This window comes from Lepisma saccharinum, chromosome 4 (assembly GCF_977018435.1).
Source record: "Lepisma saccharinum chromosome 4, izLepSacc3.1, whole genome shotgun sequence".
Taxonomy (NCBI): domain Eukaryota; kingdom Metazoa; phylum Arthropoda; class Insecta; order Zygentoma; family Lepismatidae; genus Lepisma; species Lepisma saccharinum.
Window position 1 is genome coordinate 35,922,203 of NC_139232.1, and position 20,178 is coordinate 35,942,380.

Consider the following 20,178-nt stretch of genomic DNA (forward strand, 5'->3'; position numbering starts at 1 on the left):
ATAGATAGATAGATAGATAGATAGATAGATAGATAGATAGATAGATAGATAGATAGATAGATAGATAGATAGATAGATAGATAGATAGATAGATAGATAGATAGATAGATAGATAGATAGATAGATAGATAGATAGATAGATAGATAGATAGATAGATAGATAGATAGATAGATAGATAGATAGATAGATAGATAGATAGATAGATAGATAGATAGATAGATAGATAGATAGATAGATAGATAGATAGATAGATAGATAGATAGATAGATAGATAGATAGATAGATAGATAGATAGATAGATAGATAGATAGATAGATAGATAGATAGATAGATAGATAGATAGATAGATAGATAGATAGATAGATAGATAGATAGATAGATAGATAGATAGATAGATAGATAGATAGATAGATAGATAGATAGATAGATAGATAGATAGATAGATAGATAGATAGATAGATAGATAGATAGATAGATAGATAGATAGATAGATAGATAGATAGATAGATAGATAGATAGATAGATAGATAGATAGATAGATAGATAGATAGATAGATAGATAGATAGATAGATAGATAGATAGATAGATAGATAGATAGATAGATAGATAGATAGATAGATAGATAGATAGATAGATAGATAGATAGATAGATAGATAGATAGATAGATAGATAGATAGATAGATAGATAGATAGATAGATAGATAGATAGATAGATAGATAGATAGATAGATAGATAGATAGATAGATAGATAGATAGATAGATAGATAGATAGATAGATAGATAGATAGATAGATAGATAGATAGATAGATAGATAGATAGATAGATAGATAGATAGATAGATAGATAGATAGATAGATAGATAGATAGATAGATAGATAGATAGATAGATAGATAGATAGATAGATAGATAGATAGATAGATAGATAGATAGATAGATAGATAGATAGATAGATAGATAGATAGATAGATAGATAGATAGATAGATAGATAGATAGATAGATAGATAGATAGATAGATAGATAGATAGATAGATAGATAGATAGATAGATAGATAGATAGATAGATAGATAGATAGATAGATAGATAGATAGATAGATAGATAGATAGATAGATAGATAGATAGATAGATAGATAGATAGATAGATAGATAGATAGATAGATAGATAGATAGATAGATAGATAGATAGATAGATAGATAGATAGATAGATAGATAGATAGATAGATAGATAGATAGATAGATAGATAGATAGATAGATAGATAGATAGATAGATAGATAGATAGATAGATAGATAGATAGATAGATAGATAGATAGATAGATAGATAGATAGATAGATAGATAGATAGATAGATAGATAGATAGATAGATAGATAGATAGATAGATAGATAGATAGATAGATAGATAGATAGATAGATAGATAGATAGATAGATAGATAGATAGATAGATAGATAGATAGATAGATAGATAGATAGATAGATAGATAGATAGATAGATAGATAGATAGATAGATAGATAGATAGATAGATAGATAGATAGATAGATAGATAGATAGATAGATAGATAGATAGATAGATAGATAGATAGATAGATAGATAGATAGATAGATAGATAGATAGATAGATAGATAGATAGATAGATAGATAGATAGATAGATAGATAGATAGATAGATAGATAGATAGATAGATAGATAGATAGATAGATAGATAGATAGATAGATAGATAGATAGATAGATAGATAGATAGATAGATAGATAGATAGATAGATAGATAGATAGATAGATAGATAGATAGATAGATAGATAGATAGATAGATAGATAGATAGATAGATAGATAGATAGATAGATAGATAGATAGATAGATAGATAGATAGATAGATAGATAGATAGATAGATAGATAGATAGATAGATAGATAGATAGATAGATAGATAGATAGATAGATAGATAGATAGATAGATAGATAGATAGATAGATAGATAGATAGATAGATAGATAGATAGATAGATAGATAGATAGATAGATAGATAGATAGATAGATAGATAGATAGATAGATAGATAGATAGATAGATAGATAGATAGATAGATAGATAGATAGATAGATAGATAGATAGATAGATAGATAGATAGATAGATAGATAGATAGATAGATAGATAGATAGATAGATAGATAGATAGATAGATAGATAGATAGATAGATAGATAGATAGATAGATAGATAGATAGATAGATAGATAGATAGATAGATAGATAGATAGATAGATAGATAGATAGATAGATAGATAGATAGATAGATAGATAGATAGATAGATAGATAGATAGATAGATAGATAGATAGATAGATAGATAGATAGATAGATAGATAGATAGATAGATAGATAGATAGATAGATAGATAGATAGATAGATAGATAGATAGATAGATAGATAGATAGATAGATAGATAGATAGATAGATAGATAGATAGATAGATAGATAGATAGATAGATAGATAGATAGATAGATAGATAGATAGATAGATAGATAGATAGATAGATAGATAGATAGATAGATAGATAGATAGATAGATAGATAGATAGATAGATAGATAGATAGATAGATAGATAGATAGATAGATAGATAGATAGATAGATAGATAGATAGATAGATAGATAGATAGATAGATAGATAGATAGATAGATAGATAGATAGATAGATAGATAGATAGATAGATAGATAGATAGATAGATAGATAGATAGATAGATAGATAGATAGATAGATAGATAGATAGATAGATAGATAGATAGATAGATAGATAGATAGATAGATAGATAGATAGATAGATAGATAGATAGATAGATAGATAGATAGATAGATAGATAGATAGATAGATAGATAGATAGATAGATAGATAGATAGATAGATAGATAGATAGATAGATAGATAGATAGATAGATAGATAGATAGATAGATAGATAGATAGATAGATAGATAGATAGATAGATAGATAGATAGATAGATAGATAGATAGATAGATAGATAGATAGATAGATAGATAGATAGATAGATAGATAGATAGATAGATAGATAGATAGATAGATAGATAGATAGATAGATAGATAGATAGATAGATAGATAGATAGATAGATAGATAGATAGATAGATAGATAGATAGATAGATAGATAGATAGATAGATAGATAGATAGATAGATAGATAGATAGATAGATAGATAGATAGATAGATAGATAGATAGATAGATAGATAGATAGATAGATAGATAGATAGATAGATAGATAGATAGATAGATAGATAGATAGATAGATAGATAGATAGATAGATAGATAGATAGATAGATAGATAGATAGATAGATAGATAGATAGATAGATAGATAGATAGATAGATAGATAGATAGATAGATAGATAGATAGATAGATAGATAGATAGATAGATAGATAGATAGATAGATAGATAGATAGATAGATAGATAGATAGATTGATTGATTGATTGTGGAGTGTGTGTATCAAAATCCATTTTTACTGAAACCTCTCAAAAAGTAAGAAATATACGAGGTTTATTTATTCAGTAAGGTCCGTTTTGCAATGAAAACAAAGTTAGTAAATGTTTTTTTCAAAAAACATCTATTTTCTGAATTTGCATACACTTCTCTATTTTTCTACACAATTTCCTTGCCGGTTTAAACATTTATCGTAACGAACTACGGGTTTTTGGATAGCCTCCTGATAGAACTCTGCCGTCTGTGATGATAGCCAGTTACTCATGGAAGCTCAGTTAATTGTTGTTCCTTGCGGCAAAAAGTCCACTAACAAAACACCCTGCCTTGCCTGTACCAAAACATAGTTGCCATGATGCTGCTCAAAAAATGCCAAGAGCCTGCACGTGCACTCATTCCCACGCGCACATATAATTTCAAATGGTATTCACAAACACCGCTTGTGCCTAGCTACTACCACCTCTTCGGCCATCTGAAGACCTTCCTGGGCAGTAAGCGTTTAGAAGAAGTGAAAACGACCGTGAGTCAGGCCCGTACCCAAGGGGCATGACCCCCCCCCCCCTCGAGCCATGAAATATTTTAATGCGAACCTATAAGAGATTACAAATATAACATGGATGATTTTTAAAATTTTGCAAGAATTTCAATTTTCTTCTTTCATAAAAGAATAGGTTGTTTCTGGAAAGAGAGAGAGACTCCAGAAGTCTGCGGTCTACAATATTTAGTAATTTTAGTTTCATAACCATTTATGCAAAGCTACTAAATGTTCCAATTTGGTCGGGACAGTTCACCATTTTTACTCCCTGTTATTTTTTGGTTAATTCACATTCAGACATGGTCTTCATTATAAGGATCATTCCATAACATTGGTGGTCACATTCAGGGTACGAATTCCCATGGCGGAAGGGGGATCTCCCACCTTCCCCCCAAAAGATCTTGTTCTATTAAAATTTTCTGTCCATTAAAATTTTCCGAGGGTAAGATTAGTTTTGACTTCATACTTTACTAAGATGAATATCATAAAAACATACAAAACATACAAAAAAGAAAGAACAAAGAATGATGTCTGTCTGTGTGTGAATGTTGCATACATCTCTTGTTCTCTCTCTCGGGCTGATAACAGCATGGGGTAAAAACGTACTTCTACACCCATAGATAAGATTTTAAAATTATATCAAATTGCCCTAGTAAGGAATGGAACTATAACTGCGAAGGAGGTTGTCGTTGTCACCTTAGGGCAATGGAACACAGAAATTAGACCGACCCGTTATTTCTCACCTTCCTTCATCAGGAATAGAAATTAGCACTTACAAGTTAATTGGATAGGAAACAAATGTCTTCTTAAAGTCTATCATTTTTTGTCCCTCCACCTAGTTAGTTATCTTTAATTTGGAATCGAGCTTGCAGATTTGAACAATAACACACACTGCTTGAATGAAAATAATGTGGGATGCACAACCGAAGTGACTGCTGCCCTTTTATTAGGAAATGTGCTCTTGAATGCTAAGTTTTCATTTAATCAGATTCAACGGAAAAGAGTAGGTACATAAAATTTCTTCAATGTCTAAGTATGCTGGCTACATCTAGGTAGGGGAGTGCAAATTCGGTGCAGGAGGTGTGAAAATCTATTTTCGTTCTGGGTGCTGAAATCTCTAGCAACAACACGGATAAGCAAATATTTCCTTTCGAGAGACCATTAATTTATTTACACCATTATAGAAACATAACACAATAAAAGTATGAAACTTTAATTATCATTATTAATAAAGAGCAATAATTAAATAAAATCTCAGTTGTTAGCATATGCAGATTATGTAGACTTACTGGGGATGATATGAATACAATTAAGAATAATGCTAAAATATTTTTCAAAACTGCTAAAGAGATAGGTTTGGAAGTTAACAAAGAGAAAACTAAATATATGCTTACAGGCCGAAACCAAGTGTTAGGTAATAATCAAAATCTAATTATTGATAACAACTCGTTTGAACCAGTTTCCAAATTCAAATACTTAGGAGTAATATTAACAAATGGAAATTATATTAAACAGGAAATAAAAAGTAGGCTTAATTCAGGAAATGCATGTTACTTCTCTCTTCATAAACTTTTGTCTTCTCGTTTAATATCTAAGAAACTAAAAGTTAAAATATACAAAACAGTAATTTTGCCTGTAGTATTATATGGATGTGAAACTTGGTCCCTTACATTGAAAGAGGAACATAAATTGAGAGTATTTGAAAATAAGATCCTTAGGAAAATCTTTGGACCTAAACGGGATGAGGAGACAGGTGAGTGGAGAAGGTTACATAATTTAGAACTACATAATTTGTATTCATGTCCAGATATTATTAGAATAATTAAATCAAGAAGACTTAGGTGGGCAGGCCATGTGGCACGAATGGGAGAGGAAAGAGGAGTTTACAGGATTCTTGTTGGGAAACCTGATGGTAAGAGACCTATAGGAAGGCCAAGACGAAGATGGAGGGACAACGTTGAGATGGACCTAAGGGAAATCGGTAGGGATGGAAAAGAGTATATGGAACTTGCTCAAGATAGGGAAAGATGGAAGGCCTGTGTTGCTGCAGCCATGAACCTTCGGGTTTAAGAAGGCTAGGGAGTTAGTTAGTTAGTTAGTTAATTAAATAAAATCTAACACTCATTAAAAACATTTCACCTATCTTCTAATTCCTTGACATTTTGAACCAGTTGTTAAAGGAATTAATTTGCTTAGTTTATAAATTAAGCAAATTAATTTGTTTATATATGTTTATGCTATTAATTATGATGATATTAATTACTTAATAATTGACATATATTTCACTGTGTGTGTGTGTGTATAATCATCACCCTGTTTTGGGCTTGCCCCCCCCCCTCAAAAAAATATTGGGTACAGGCCCAAGTATATTCAAACAAATATTTTAAATGTGTATTAAATATGAAAATGCCAGGAAATATGTAAATACATGTACTTACTGAGTAAAATTATTAAATATATGATCATTAAAATGCACATTTCAGACTGTATATGGCATGAAATGTACGAATATATGCACTTTGTGTTTAATGTACTAAAGTATAACTTTGTGTGTATGGTTGAGTGGAAGAAAAGGTTCAGCATGGCCTTAACTCCGCCATTTATAATAATAAATAAATAAATAAACATTTGACTGATTTGATCTGAAAATGTTAACAGAAAAAAAGCATGTAATTACATAATTACCTGGGCCCTGATAATAACACTGTAATCTGATGACTGTAATTGTACATTTTATAACACAGAATCATCTTAAAATATATTTTTTAATTGCTACAGGATGAAGAAGAATACAATGTTTCCTTCAACAGAATTATGTCAATGAATACAAAGGAATGGTATTGTATTTTAATTGGATGTATAGGTTCAGCTGTTGTAGGTTTCAGCACACCTTTATTTGCTGTTGTGTTTGGCGAGATATATGGGGTAAGTTCTAAACCATATTCATCCTATAACAACCGCATGTATGTACACTGATTTTTAAAAATAGAGCTAAATTTAATATATTCTTACTTGTTTTACAAAGCCATGATTGATTCACTTTGTATTGACTGTTTTATATTTGTTCTGGGCATCTAGGGCTGGGCAAGTAAGCACAAGGCTTGAGGAGATGTTTGAATAAATATTATGTCTTTATGTCAATGCCTGGTGAGTAAGTGCTTTCTTCTGGATTCGATTTCCAGAGAAAGAACATTTTCAGTGGTCTAGATCCCACTTTCAATCATAAATCCTCAGAATAAAGTGAACTTCAAACAAACCTTGCCAAAAATGTAAAAACGTAAAACTATTCTATAAAAACCTATTTAATTACACTATAAGATCATCTCATGATTAAATGTAGGTACATCAAACCCATCCGCTTGTTTTCCCTGTTCGAGCGTTATTCCCTCAAGTAAACAAGCTCTCAATTCCGTACGCTAATGGAGAAGGCAGTAGAATATCCTGTATTTAATTTCTTGATATGATAATTATGTTCAGGGATTGATAAATGTGGTAGTAAGTTAATATACTTGAATAAAGTACTTACTTATCTGGGGATACAACATATATTTTCAGGCAATTACCACTTGGGTACATGTGTTATATGCTTCATTCATTCATTCAAGTGAATAGTGGCAGTGGACACCAAAATTAAGTGCTTTATTTCAGTATAGCAAAAAACAGAAATATTGTATCTGTGTTCCAACATTTACCCAAATGGTAAAGGTAGAGATAGAATATAATATTAAAAAGTGTAAACATAAAATAAAATAAAAATTAAAAAATGCTCCTACCATGCACATTTCATACATTTGTTTCTCTAAGCAGTAATCACATGAAACCAATTGGAGATGACTTATACACTATCTACCAAAAAGTAATTGGGCACCTATGATGGTGGTTAATTTAGTATCTAATTTGAATCATTTAGTATCATTTAGTGGGACCACTGGTGGTTGTTCGTGGCACAATGAACTCACAGGCATACTCTACAATACTAGACAATGAAATGGTCCCAACCTTGTGGTGGTTTTACGGAATGGACCCCTGTTACTTCCAAGATGACAATGTTAGGTGGCATGTTTCGGAGGCTACTATGCAGTGGTATGCCGACAACAATGTTCACCGATTGGTCTGGCTTGCACAGAGTCCTCATCTCAATCCCATAGAACACCTTTGGGAGGCATTGGACTGGCAGGTGAGGTCTCGGGAGATGCGGCCAAATTCCATTGTCCAACTGAGTGAGATCTTGCAAGAGGAATGGCGACACATTCCAATGGACGTCCTCCACAAACTAGTCGAGAGCATGCCTGACAGAGTGGCTGCTGTTATAGCAGCAAGAGGTGTCTCCACGAGGTTCTAACAGGGTTCGCACCACCAGACAACCATTTTGTACACGTGCCCAATTACTTTTTGGTAGATAGTGTACATTTATTTATGTAAGTAGTGAAATATGATGGTCATAGAAATAACATAGTTTACAGAGAAATTAATGCAGTAGGTTTCTTCAGGAATAGTTCAAGTATTCTACATGTGCTTCATCATATGAGGAACCATTTGGATAGCATCGGCAGCTCCTTCAATAATTTGCATACTGCAAAATCCACTTCACTATCTGCGTGTAATCTTTGCATCTTTAGAGTCTTCTCTAAGAGCACCAACAAACTGAAGCTAAATGACAAATAAGGGCTGTAAGCTGGGTGGTGCAGAACACTCCTACTCTCTATCATTGTCAACTCTTATCCCTCAAATATGTGTTTGACCTAAACATGCAGTTCTTTCATTACCTCATATTTTTCACAAAAATTCATGTCCAATCAGTCAGTGTTGACTAGCTATGTTCATGGGTGCTTCACACCTAAACCTTACTTTTCTCTAGAAACAAAGTGTTTTTGATTGAGTTATGTTGAGTTGAGTTGGGGTTTTAAGTCTGCTTTATGCACAGTAAGTCTAATCGGGACTGGACCTACAGTTTAAAGTGGGATCTGAACCACTATGTGCCTCCACCGGGTATCACCTGGGACCCCTTGATTACAAGGCGACGACGCTACCACTTCATCATCGGGGAGGCCTAAATTGAGTTATGATCACTCCACAATCAAAGTGATGTCACTTGAAGGACAGCAGATTGCTTGCTGTGGTGCTCAAGCGTTTCAAGAGATCATATCTTGTAGAATATTCTCTCAATGTGACAATTCTACATCCCACATCATAGAGCTGAGTAAATAATAGTGGTAATGGTATCGGAAAGTAAAAGTTGGAATATTGCCGATACCAGCCAATACTTTTCATAGATTCTGGAAATATCATGGGGTCCGTAAAAATGTTGTGCAACACTCTCCAGGAAAATGTGCCCAAATGCATTAGTTCCTTAATTTTTGCAACAATATTTTGGAAAGAAATGGATTTAAATGATTGTCCTTGAAATTATGAACATTTTAAAGCAAAACTCTTGTACAATGATATGGTATAGTTCCAATGAAAAACTAACATATTGAAATTTATAAGTATTCTGAATAACTTTGAATTGTTACAATTATCAAGCATCATGTTGATGGAAATCAGTAAGAGTATCAGCATTGGCATCGGTATCAATTCAAAGGTCCTGGACCATGGCCATGCGTCATGCTTTGGGCTCCAGTTACGGGACACACTCAGGTTCGAGTCTCCTGGGGAAAGTGTAACAACTTTTCTCCTGAGATTTTGGCCTGTGTATGGTACCGGTGGCCACCCATCATTGTGAGGAATTTAGGAAGCTACGAATGAGTAGTGTATCCCAGTCACGGAAACCTAGAACAACAACCAGGGTTCGTTGTACTGACTACACATCATCCTGTAACTTGGCAGGTGGGAGTGGGGCTAGGACCTACCTACCGACTGCTGGTCCTGGCCCTTACTGGTTGTTGTGCAATGGGCTATTTTTTAATATACTATCAGTTCAAAATGGTATCGGGTCAGCCCTAATTATTATCAATAGTAATGTACACTATAACATCAGCAAGGTAGTGAAGATGATTTACATAGATTAATAAACAGATTAACGAAAAAGAAAAAGAAAAACTCTTCACATTATTTAAAGACTTCTCATTTTTATAGGTTCTTTCATTGGAAAAACCTGAAGATGTAAGGTCAGAGACAGATAATTATTCTATTGTATTCTTATTTATTGGAATCACTGCTGGAACAGCAACCTTTCTACAGGTATGTAAAATCCATGGTGATCTATATGATGACTGTATATCAGGGTTGGCATGTTTAAAACACATTTTGATACTTGATGTTTGATAGTTTGTAGTTACTTGCATGTTTTGTAACCATATCTTTCATTCAATGGTGTCATTTTGTTTACTGTGCATAGAAATTTGTTCAGTGGTTGAAAATGTATATCGAATTAACTGCATGCTTATTCACTGCTCTACAAATTCCGGAACACATACAAAACAATGCACCTTTTTTTAACATGAAATGTCTCTCAAATTTAGACTTGGTTTTCAAGATAATTTCTATATTTTATAAAACAGGACAATTAGTGGCTTTTTAATAATATGGATGGGACGACCGGAACACCCCTCTGAAATGGGACTGTCCCGGTCAAAACTGGATGTATGGTTACCCTATGTAAATGTCATTACTTTCAGTATTACACTTGCAGTTTTATTTATGTAAAATAACAGGCTTCACATCAACATTTTATGTATTCAGTTGAAAATTGCCTACAATTAGTGGCACAGTATAATTTTCAGTCTAAGATCTCTTAATGCACAAGAACAACTTCATTGGCACTACACCCATAATGAGTCTCAGCCGGCTCAATGTTTTTCAGTCACTCTATTCTATGTTGGGCATTTTTCTCCATTTCTTTACTTTCATCTTCTCAGTTCTTTGAGTGCACAATCTTCCCACTTAGTTTTTAGCCTTCCTTTAGGTCTTCTGGAGAAAGGTTTTTCAGGTGGTTACTTTTGCTATTGTTCTATTTTCAACATTCTTTCAACATATCTGATTAAATGCAATTCATGGTTCAGTCTCTCTAACAAGTTTTTCTTATATATATACCGTGCGTCCATTTCGATCTGCAGCCGAGAGATCGGGAGAAGCGTGGCAGGCGGCGCTGACGGAGATGCCGACATTTGCGGCCTGTAATGCCCGCTTATTTTTATAGACATATGCAGACATTTATATAAATATTGCAAAACGAGCACTAACCTGTGTTATAACACGCAAAAGTTCTTCTGTAATTCATCCAAGTTCTGCTCTTATATACACAAATAAATACGCTATAGAAACGATGTTAAGAGCCACAGATAATAAAGCATTTTAATCATAGTTTTGACCAGTAACGTCCTGTTTAAGTTTATATCATTGAAAGAGTTTTGTGGCCATGGGAATCGTTTGGAGGTTTCGAATGTGCAACACTGTATCAGGATTACACTGCAGACGAAACCGATAAAAGTGAATGGTTTTCGTGAGCTTCCTTGCAATCCGAAATATCCTAGCTCAAGTTTTTTGTTCCTTCGCGACTAGATGAAGACAGAGTTGTAAATATAGTGGCGAGCAATGTAAACCAAGAGCGTGTTAATTTCGTACTGTGCGCAAGAGTGTTATTCTTGGTTACTTGCAGTTACTTGTTTGTGTTATTGTAGTGTGTATGTGTGATGTGTCAGTGAGACGATTGGTATGCCAGCTGCAAGATTCACGTTAGAACAAAGATTTTTTATGTATGACACGTACGTGAAAACAAACTCGTGTCGAGACGTGTGTAGGTAATTTGTACAGAAATTCCCATGTGTTTCAACTTCACACAGAGATACGGTTAGACATCTTGTCCTTAAATTACGAGAAACTGTATCGTTAAATTTTAAAACACCTAAGCAAAAACGACGGATTCTAACCGAAGCAAAACTCGACGATATTGGTGCAGCGTTAGAACGTTCTCCAAACAAACCTCTACGCCGTGTTTCACAAGAGGTGGGCGTGTCAAAATCATCGGCACATACAGTCACTAAGCTACTAAAATTAAAACCATACTCTTATAACACAGGTTAGTGCTCGTTTTGCAATATTTATATAAATGTCTGCATATGTCCATAAAAATAAGCGGGCATTTTAGGCTGCAAATGTCGGCATCTCCGTAAGCGCCGCCCACCACGCTTCTCCCGATCTCTCGGCTGCAGATCGAAATGGACGCACGGTATATATATATGGATAAAAGCAAGGATGGCCAAAAAGGTTAAGTAAAAATCAAAGAAGGTAAAAGGAAACACTCACCTGACAGTAGAAAAATTCAAAATTTTCGATAACTTCGTAGCATCATCGGTGAGTGTTTCCTTTTACCTTCTTTGATATTTATATATATATATTTGATTAAAGATTCAACCTCTTCATTAGCTTTTCTTCTTTTTCACACTTCATCACTGACATTAGTCAGGGTCAATTACTACCTGCTACTATCTTTGAAAAATCAAAAATTTAGTTTCATATTTTTATTTTGTTATTATCCTGTTTTCATGAATTTCACAGGTTTTATGACAATATTGTAAAATCTCATATGTTTAATTTATATGCTTTATGTGCTCTGTTTAAGACATTTGAAATGGATGGACATGTTGTACTATCTCTCTGCCTTAATTATATTCTATTCCATCCTTAGCCATCTTAAACATTTCTTATATTTAACTTTTGCAGCATTAGACTGGTGTCTTCAGACACTTATTTATTTATTTTTTAAAACCTTGCATGTAGATACCTTTTACAAGACAAAACATTAAAATGATAACATGCTCATGTTTCTTTCCTCTTTCAGACATACATGTTCAACATTGCAGGAGTAAAACTGACCATGAGACTAAGAACAATAACATTTAGAACCATGCTTAAACAGGAAATTGGTTGGTTTGATGATGAGAAGAATAGCACAGGAGCACTGTGTGCCAGGCTTTCTGGTGATGCTGCTAGTGTGCAAGGGGTAAGCTTCTCAATTATCAGGATTTTTACTTATTTGGCCAAAAATAAACACCTCTAAAAACATACATTTTTCATAAGCAAATTGCTCTTGCTTTTTGTATGCCAAGTAAAATTTCTGTGCAGTTATGTCCAATTTTCTGCACTGACCACTGTGAAGAATGAATATGTTTCATCTGAAGAGTCTGGCAGTGCCATGTTTGCACTAGAGCATGTCAGAGTTTTCCGACCGTGACTAGGAGTAAGGTAGTTTATGACCGAAAAGTTATTTCTTGGCCACCATGCTCTACTGACTTCACCTCATGTGAGTGACTTTCTTGTTGGGGAGGGGGGAGGTTATATGTGACAGATTCAGTGTTGATGCCGCTACAATCAGCTGCTCTGCCAGTACTGCAGGTCTGTATAAAGTATGCATTTACCAAAATGGATGGAGACATGCTGCACCAGGAATGCGACAAGCTCAGAACAGATGTTGCTGAATTTTTAAAATAATTTATAATCACCCTATATAATCACCAGAAACAAATCTATAACATCAGGCTATCCTAGTTGGTTCACCAGTGGCATAATTAAAAACATTAAAAGCAAATCCTACCACCATAAGAAATGGAAACGCAGAATTGGTAATATCAACTTTCATCGTGTACAGTTTGAAACTCTCCGCAAAATAACCAAAAGGCAAATTGAAAAAGCTTACAGGAATTACATATCAGAAACAGAAAATTATATAAAACTCGATTTTAGATACTTCTAGTCCTTCGTCCAAAATAAAGGAAGGAAAAATAAAATGATACTACACTAGACGATGACGAGGCAATTGTGAACGCCTTTGTTCAGCATTTTCTTTCCACCTATAAGAGCACGCCCGCGAATTACAACTGCAATTTAGTCGAAGACCATGGAAGGTGAAGCATGAATACTAAACACAGTCAGTATTGAAGATGTTGAAAAGGCAATAAAAAAGTTAAAACCAAAGAAATCCTGTGGCCCTGACGGCATTCTGCCCTACATGTTAAAAGGTTGTGCAAGTTTATTAGCCCTACCCTTAATGAAAATATTTAATGTTTTCCTAGCTACGTCTGTATTTCCCACGAAATGGAAAACAACCATTGGTTTTATTTTCTGCGCCCACAAAAGTTTTCGAATATCTTATTTATCAAAGATTGTTGTTACACACATCCCCAGTAATATCTACAAACCAAAACGGTTTTGTCCCGGGTAGATCCACTGTTACGAACCTATCCCTCCTAAGTCATTTCCTTGCAACTAATCTAGAAGAAAGAAAGCAGATAGATGTCATGTCATCTATACAGATATATCCAAGGCCTTCGATAGAGAAACCACAATATTTTGTTGAGTAAACTCTCGTGTTACGACCTCTCCAAACCAGCACTAAATTTCTTTGCTTCTTATCTAAAAGACCATAAGCAGAACATATCTTATAAAGGAATTTTAACAGAAGAGTTCGTAGTTTTCTTAGGAGTCCCCCCCGGGTTCGAATCTCGGACCTCTGTTGTTTTTAATTCTAATCAATGACTTACCAAAGTACCTGTGTGACTCATTCAGAAAGTACCTGTGTGACTCATTCAGACTCTTAAACGTGGATGACTTAAAATTCGGTAGGACCATTTGTAATATTGATGACTGCAAATCGTTACAAAATGAAATCAATACAGTAACAAAATGGTGCAGAATAAATGATCTTAATCTGTACATAGAAAAATGCTGCACGATGACATACTCGCGCAACAGAAAGCAAATTGAATTCAATTACAAAATAAATAACACAAAAATTAAAAGGGTTAACGAGATGAGAGATCTAGGAGTTACATTTGATTCAAAACTTACACTTGAAACACATGTTGAAAGGGTCGTAAATAAGGCACACAGGAACCTAGGGTATGCAATTAGAATGAGTAAAGAGTTTATGAACAAAGAAATAATGAAAATAATATTTAACGCTTTAGTCCGAAGCAAAGTAGAATATGCAGCAGAAATATGGTCTCCTCAGGACAAAAAGTACACACATAAAATAGAAATGCTAGTCTAAATTCGTAAGGTACGTCACTTATAAAGAAACAGGCATATATCCCCAATATGAATCATACACTTATTTCTGTAAACACCACAACCTGCCTTCTCTCAGCAAAAGAAGGAAGATGCAATTGCTCTTTTCTTATACAAAATCATGAACAATAATAATAAAGTGCAACATCTTCTAGAACAAATACAAATACACATATGTGTTCCTACCAAGACACGATCCAAAGGGGGCCTCTTTTACTGTAGTACCAGAAGATCGAATAAATAAATCACGTATCAGGAGAATGTGTGAACTGTACAACAGGTTCCAAAAGGGGACAAAAATTAGATATATTTCATATGCCTATTAGGACATTCCAAAAAGGAATGGAAGAATAAATGTCAACAATGTAAACATACACACAATTTTTGTAAATATATATATACCGGGTGGTCCAAAAGTCCCAAAACGGTCACATATGAGAAATACACATGAAATTGGAAAATGAAAAGATACGTGTTTAATAAGTGCAAAAAAGCTATTCAATGATATCACACTTGATTCCTCACCCCACTCTGCAACTGTGAAATTTTAAATGGAAACCTCCATTTTGTATTGTAGAATCAGAAAGAGGACTTCATTCAGAGTCCAACGAGCTATCAACCAACCTCCTAGCTCAATTAGGGACGGAGATATGGCGATTTTAAATTCTCGAAGAGAGAAAAAAAAAAAAAAAAAAAAAAAAAAAGAGCTTCCATATACTCGACTAAAAGGTCTTGACCTGGCTTCCATATACTCTATTAAAAGGTCTTGACATGCAGATTCTGAATCTGCAATCACTTTCACTCTAGCTCAATTAGGGGCAGAGCATCCCATTGAAATTTTTGGGGGTTTTATGAAATTTTCACTTTTTCTCTACGAGAATTTAAAATCGCCATATTTCCGTTCCTAATTGAGCTAGGAGGATGGTTGATAGCTCGTTGGATTCTGAATAAAGTCCTCCTTCCGATTCTACAATACAAAATGGGGCCATTTAAAATTTCACAGTTGCCCGCCACCCCACCACCAGAGGGTGGGGGTGGGGAATCAAGTGTGATATCATTGAATAGCTTTCTTTCAGTTATTAAACACACATTTTTTCGTTTTCCCATTCAATGTGTATTTCTCACGATATGTGACCGTTCCGGGACTTTTGGACCACCTGGTACATATTTCTTTCGTAGTTTATACTCAATTACATATATGTACATACTTTCTAGTGTCAATTATTTACAGGTCCTTTATTACATACATAATTAATGTATTTCTTCAAGGTAAATAACTTCTATCCTTGATTTATACTGTGTTTATTTTATTTCCATATTTTATGTAATTTATAATATATTATATTATAGCTCTTTTCAGTTCTTACGGCGGCCGGTCCTAATTCTGCCAAGGAAAGTGGGGAGCGAGGATTACGCAACAGACCAACCAGACAACAGCAGTGGCGCCGAGAGACACGACGCGGCAGAAAAAGCATTATGTGAAACTCGTTCTACTGGCCGCTACGTTTCTTATCGCCCTGGATTGGTCGCTTCCCCACTCCCCACTTCCCCTGCCAGCTTCTAGAGCGCCCGCCGTAAGAACTGAAAAGAGCTATAGCATATCCTTATATATATTCTTTTTGTACATGGTGGTAAAGATCTGAAATACTGAGTGCAAAGATAAATATGTTGTGCATTGTAATAAAGGTATGAACACATTTTGAGATGCATGTAGACTATTTTTGTACAAAATAGTTAGATATTTTTTTTCCACTCTCTTCAATTGACATGTATTATTATGACTCACTTTCTTAACTGTTGTATACACATATAACTTAGCGTTGACATGTTTTATGTTTATTTACATTAGTGCACAATAATATTTCTTATCAAACTGTAAATTTACAAACTCAAAGCAAGAAATGTAGAACACTGTAATTGGGCATTCGCCTGTTGTGCTAAACAACAAGTGGCCCTGCATCAGACGTCTGGATCTGGAAACGTCATGCGAATTAATATGGACTCAGGTAAATATAGGCTCACAAAAACTTTTAATCGGCTGTTTTTATAGACCCCCAAAATCTGGCACTGCAACCTTGTCAGCATTATTAGATTCTGTGCTGAATGCTATGAAGAAAACTGACATCATTCTTATGGGCGATTTCAACCTTCACATAAAATGGTCATCGTCGAACTCTGGCCTATGCACAGACAATGATGACAGGTGGTTTTTTGATCATTATATCAAAGCGATTGGACTTCATCAGTTTGTAGACTTCCCCACAAGACGCACAGAAACTCTCGACCTGTTGCTGTCTTCCTTCACAAAGGTCAAGGCCAAGCCTGGTGAGCAATTCATCGCCTCCGACCACACCCCCGTCCATGCCGAAATCCGAGTCCCTGGAAAAGCCCCCAGGCCCTCCCCCTCCTCCAGACCAGTCTACAACTGGAAAAGAGTCAACTGGGAGCAGCTTTCTCTTGTCACCAGCCTTGTACCGTGGACAATGATGGACCCCCTCCCAGCGGAAGAAGCAGTGGATTTCCTCGTGGACTGTGTGCAAGCCATAATTAAAGATCACGTGCCCCTAAGGAAAACAAAAACATCCCGATTTCCATCGTGGTATAGTGAAGAGACGAAACTTACGCTAAAGAACAAAAAGAATGCGTGGATCCTGTGGAAACAAGTCCCAAACGTTCATACACGGAACACTTTTACTCAATTAAGAAAGCATAGCAAAACCTTAATGCAAAGAGACTATAATAATTACATTCAAACTGTGACGGAAAGTGCTGCTAAAAACCCCAAAATGTTCTGGACGCTAATTAACTCACGCCGACAACACGACCGTATTCCCGTTCAAGTCTCCTGGAACGGTAAGTCTGCTACAAAGCGCACATCACTTTTTAACTCGTATTTTCACAGCAACTTTACAAATAATACTGCTACCGCACTGCCTGAAGTCAAGCCCATCACTCCTTACACACTCTCTCAAATCTCAACTAACTGCAATGAAGTCCACGAATTATTAAAATCTCTTTCATGTTCTAAAGCTAACGCTCCTAATGATATCCCTGGCATATTTCTACAACGATTAGCCCATATTCTATCCAAACCAATCAGCATAATCTTTAACAAATGTTTTTCCGAGGGTGTATTTCCTCTTGCATGGAAGCAAGCAAATATAGTTCCTATACTCAAACACGGAAACAAAACTCACGTTACTTCTTATCGTCCAATTTCCTTACTTCCTGCACTTGCACTACTAGCCGAAAAAATAATTTCCAATCGTATCCTTGCGCATGCAACTCCGTTCCTCTCTCCCACTCAACACGGTTTTCTTCCTCATGCTTCATGTGACACAAACCTTGCTTGTTTGCTCACCAACGCGGTTAACTGCCTGAGAGCCAAGCAAGACATGGATGTCGTTCACTTAGATTTTTCTAAAGCCTTTGACTTTGTCCCTCATACACAACTCATCCATAAACTTTCAAACAGATTCAACATTCACGGTCCTCTTCTTAAATTACTCTCATCTTACTTGCACAATAGAATGCAAAAGGTTATCATATCTGGTTGCTCTTCGTCATGGCTCCCTGTAGTTTCCGGTGTGCCTCAAGGAAGTTCTCTAGGGCCCCTGTGTTTCACTCTTTTCATGGACGATATTCATGAATATATTTCTCCAGAATGCTCGATTTTATTGTATGCTGATGACTGTAAGTTATTTAGAAACATCGCTTCAGTTGAAGACACTTGTTCCATGCAAGACAATCTCACACACATTGAACGCTGGTGCCAAGACTGGAATCTAAAAATAAATCCCGAGAAATCTGTTTTTATGAGGTTTACCCTCAAATCCAATTTTACAGCACCATCCTATAGATTATGCAACAAAATCATCCCGTTCGTACAACAGCACAAAGATCTTGGAGTCATTTTCGACAGCAAACTCACTTTCAGCCACCACATAGATTACATAACTTCGAGAGCCATGAAAACCCTTGGGCTAATTTACAGATTTACAGATATCACACATGTTTCTGCCCTCAAAACCTACTTTACATCGTGCGTAGTACCTATTCTTGAATATGGTTCCTGTATTTGGTCTATGGCCTGTGATAGCAATATAAAGAGAACAAACAAAGTGGTAAATTTCTTTATCAGAATTGTCAAACATAGATGTCCAGCCCTTGAAAACTTTTCCAAACATGAAATTCTATCCACTCTTCAAATTCACGATCCGTCCCTTCACCGTCAAGTTTCAGATCTAACATTTCTTTTCAAAATCATGAATGGACAACTTTTCACTAACGAACTCTTGCCACATCTTCGCATCCGGATCCCACGTACCAACAGCAAATGCAACAACTTCTTTTACACAAAAGCCTCAAGGCTATCCCTAGAACAAAGGTCATTTCTCTATAGGCTACAAACAAGGTACAATACACTAATTGATCCTCCAGGCTTCCATCTATCTAAGCAGGCTTTCAGAAATGCGTGCATCAAGCAGCTGAAGAGAAATTAATATTTGTTATACCCTTGTTATTGTTTTATTATTATTGTTTATTTTTTTTATTATTTTTATTGTATTATTCTTGTTACATATGTGTGCGTGCTTCTCATTTGTTAATTTCTATTTTTCTCGCTGTTGATATCCTGATATAAAATGGATCCTCTCTGTATTCAGGATTTCTCAAATAAATAAAAATAAATAAAAAATAAAAAATAATAAATAAATAAATAAATATATATGGAGTAATTGACGGTGTGGTCGGCATTTTGTATGCCATGCAGTACACCTGGAAATGGATTGGTCATTATTTAATCCAGACTTCAATTAGCCCCATGTTAGTATTTACCATAAAGTAATGTCATTCCTTAAAAACTTCAACATACACTGCTTTGTTCCAGGCTACAGGAACAAGAATAGGTGCCACACTCCAATGTTTCGCAACGATGCTTCTTGGTATTTTACTATCACTCTACTATGAATGGAAGATTGCACTAGTGACAATAGTTTTTGTTCCACTTATTATAATGGCCACATTTTTTGAAGGAAGGCTTGTTCATTCACAAGGACTTCATGAGAAGGAAGCACTGGAAGATGCCACAAAGGTAAATATGTAACTACACATATTTTGACTTTTAACATGTTGAGATGT

The 20,178-nt window shown here is 34.8% G+C and overlaps 2 protein-coding genes across 5 annotated transcripts in view; one reads left to right on the forward strand and one right to left on the reverse strand.

Annotated features, from left to right (window-relative positions):
- Positions 1-20,178, reverse strand: part of LOC145986417 (centromere protein S-like) — a 710,010-nt gene that overhangs the window by 619,001 nt on the left and 70,831 nt on the right. The window lies entirely within an intron of this gene.
- The window catches only part of LOC145986415 (multidrug resistance protein homolog 49-like), a 137,128-nt gene that overhangs the window by 72,327 nt on the left and 44,623 nt on the right, over positions 1-20,178 (forward strand). For all 4 annotated transcript variants that reach the window (XR_014441591.1, XM_083120402.1, XM_083120403.1 and 1 more), the window contains 4 exons: positions 6,814-6,960; positions 10,111-10,215; positions 12,815-12,976; positions 19,928-20,131. Coding sequence is in view for 3 of the 4 variants with exons in the window: in XM_083120402.1 (XP_082976528.1) it covers positions 6,814-6,960; positions 10,111-10,215; positions 12,815-12,976; positions 19,928-20,131 (618 nt within the window). In the remaining variant the exon portion in view is untranslated. The remainder of the gene's footprint in view (positions 1-6,813; positions 6,961-10,110; positions 10,216-12,814; positions 12,977-19,927; positions 20,132-20,178) is intronic.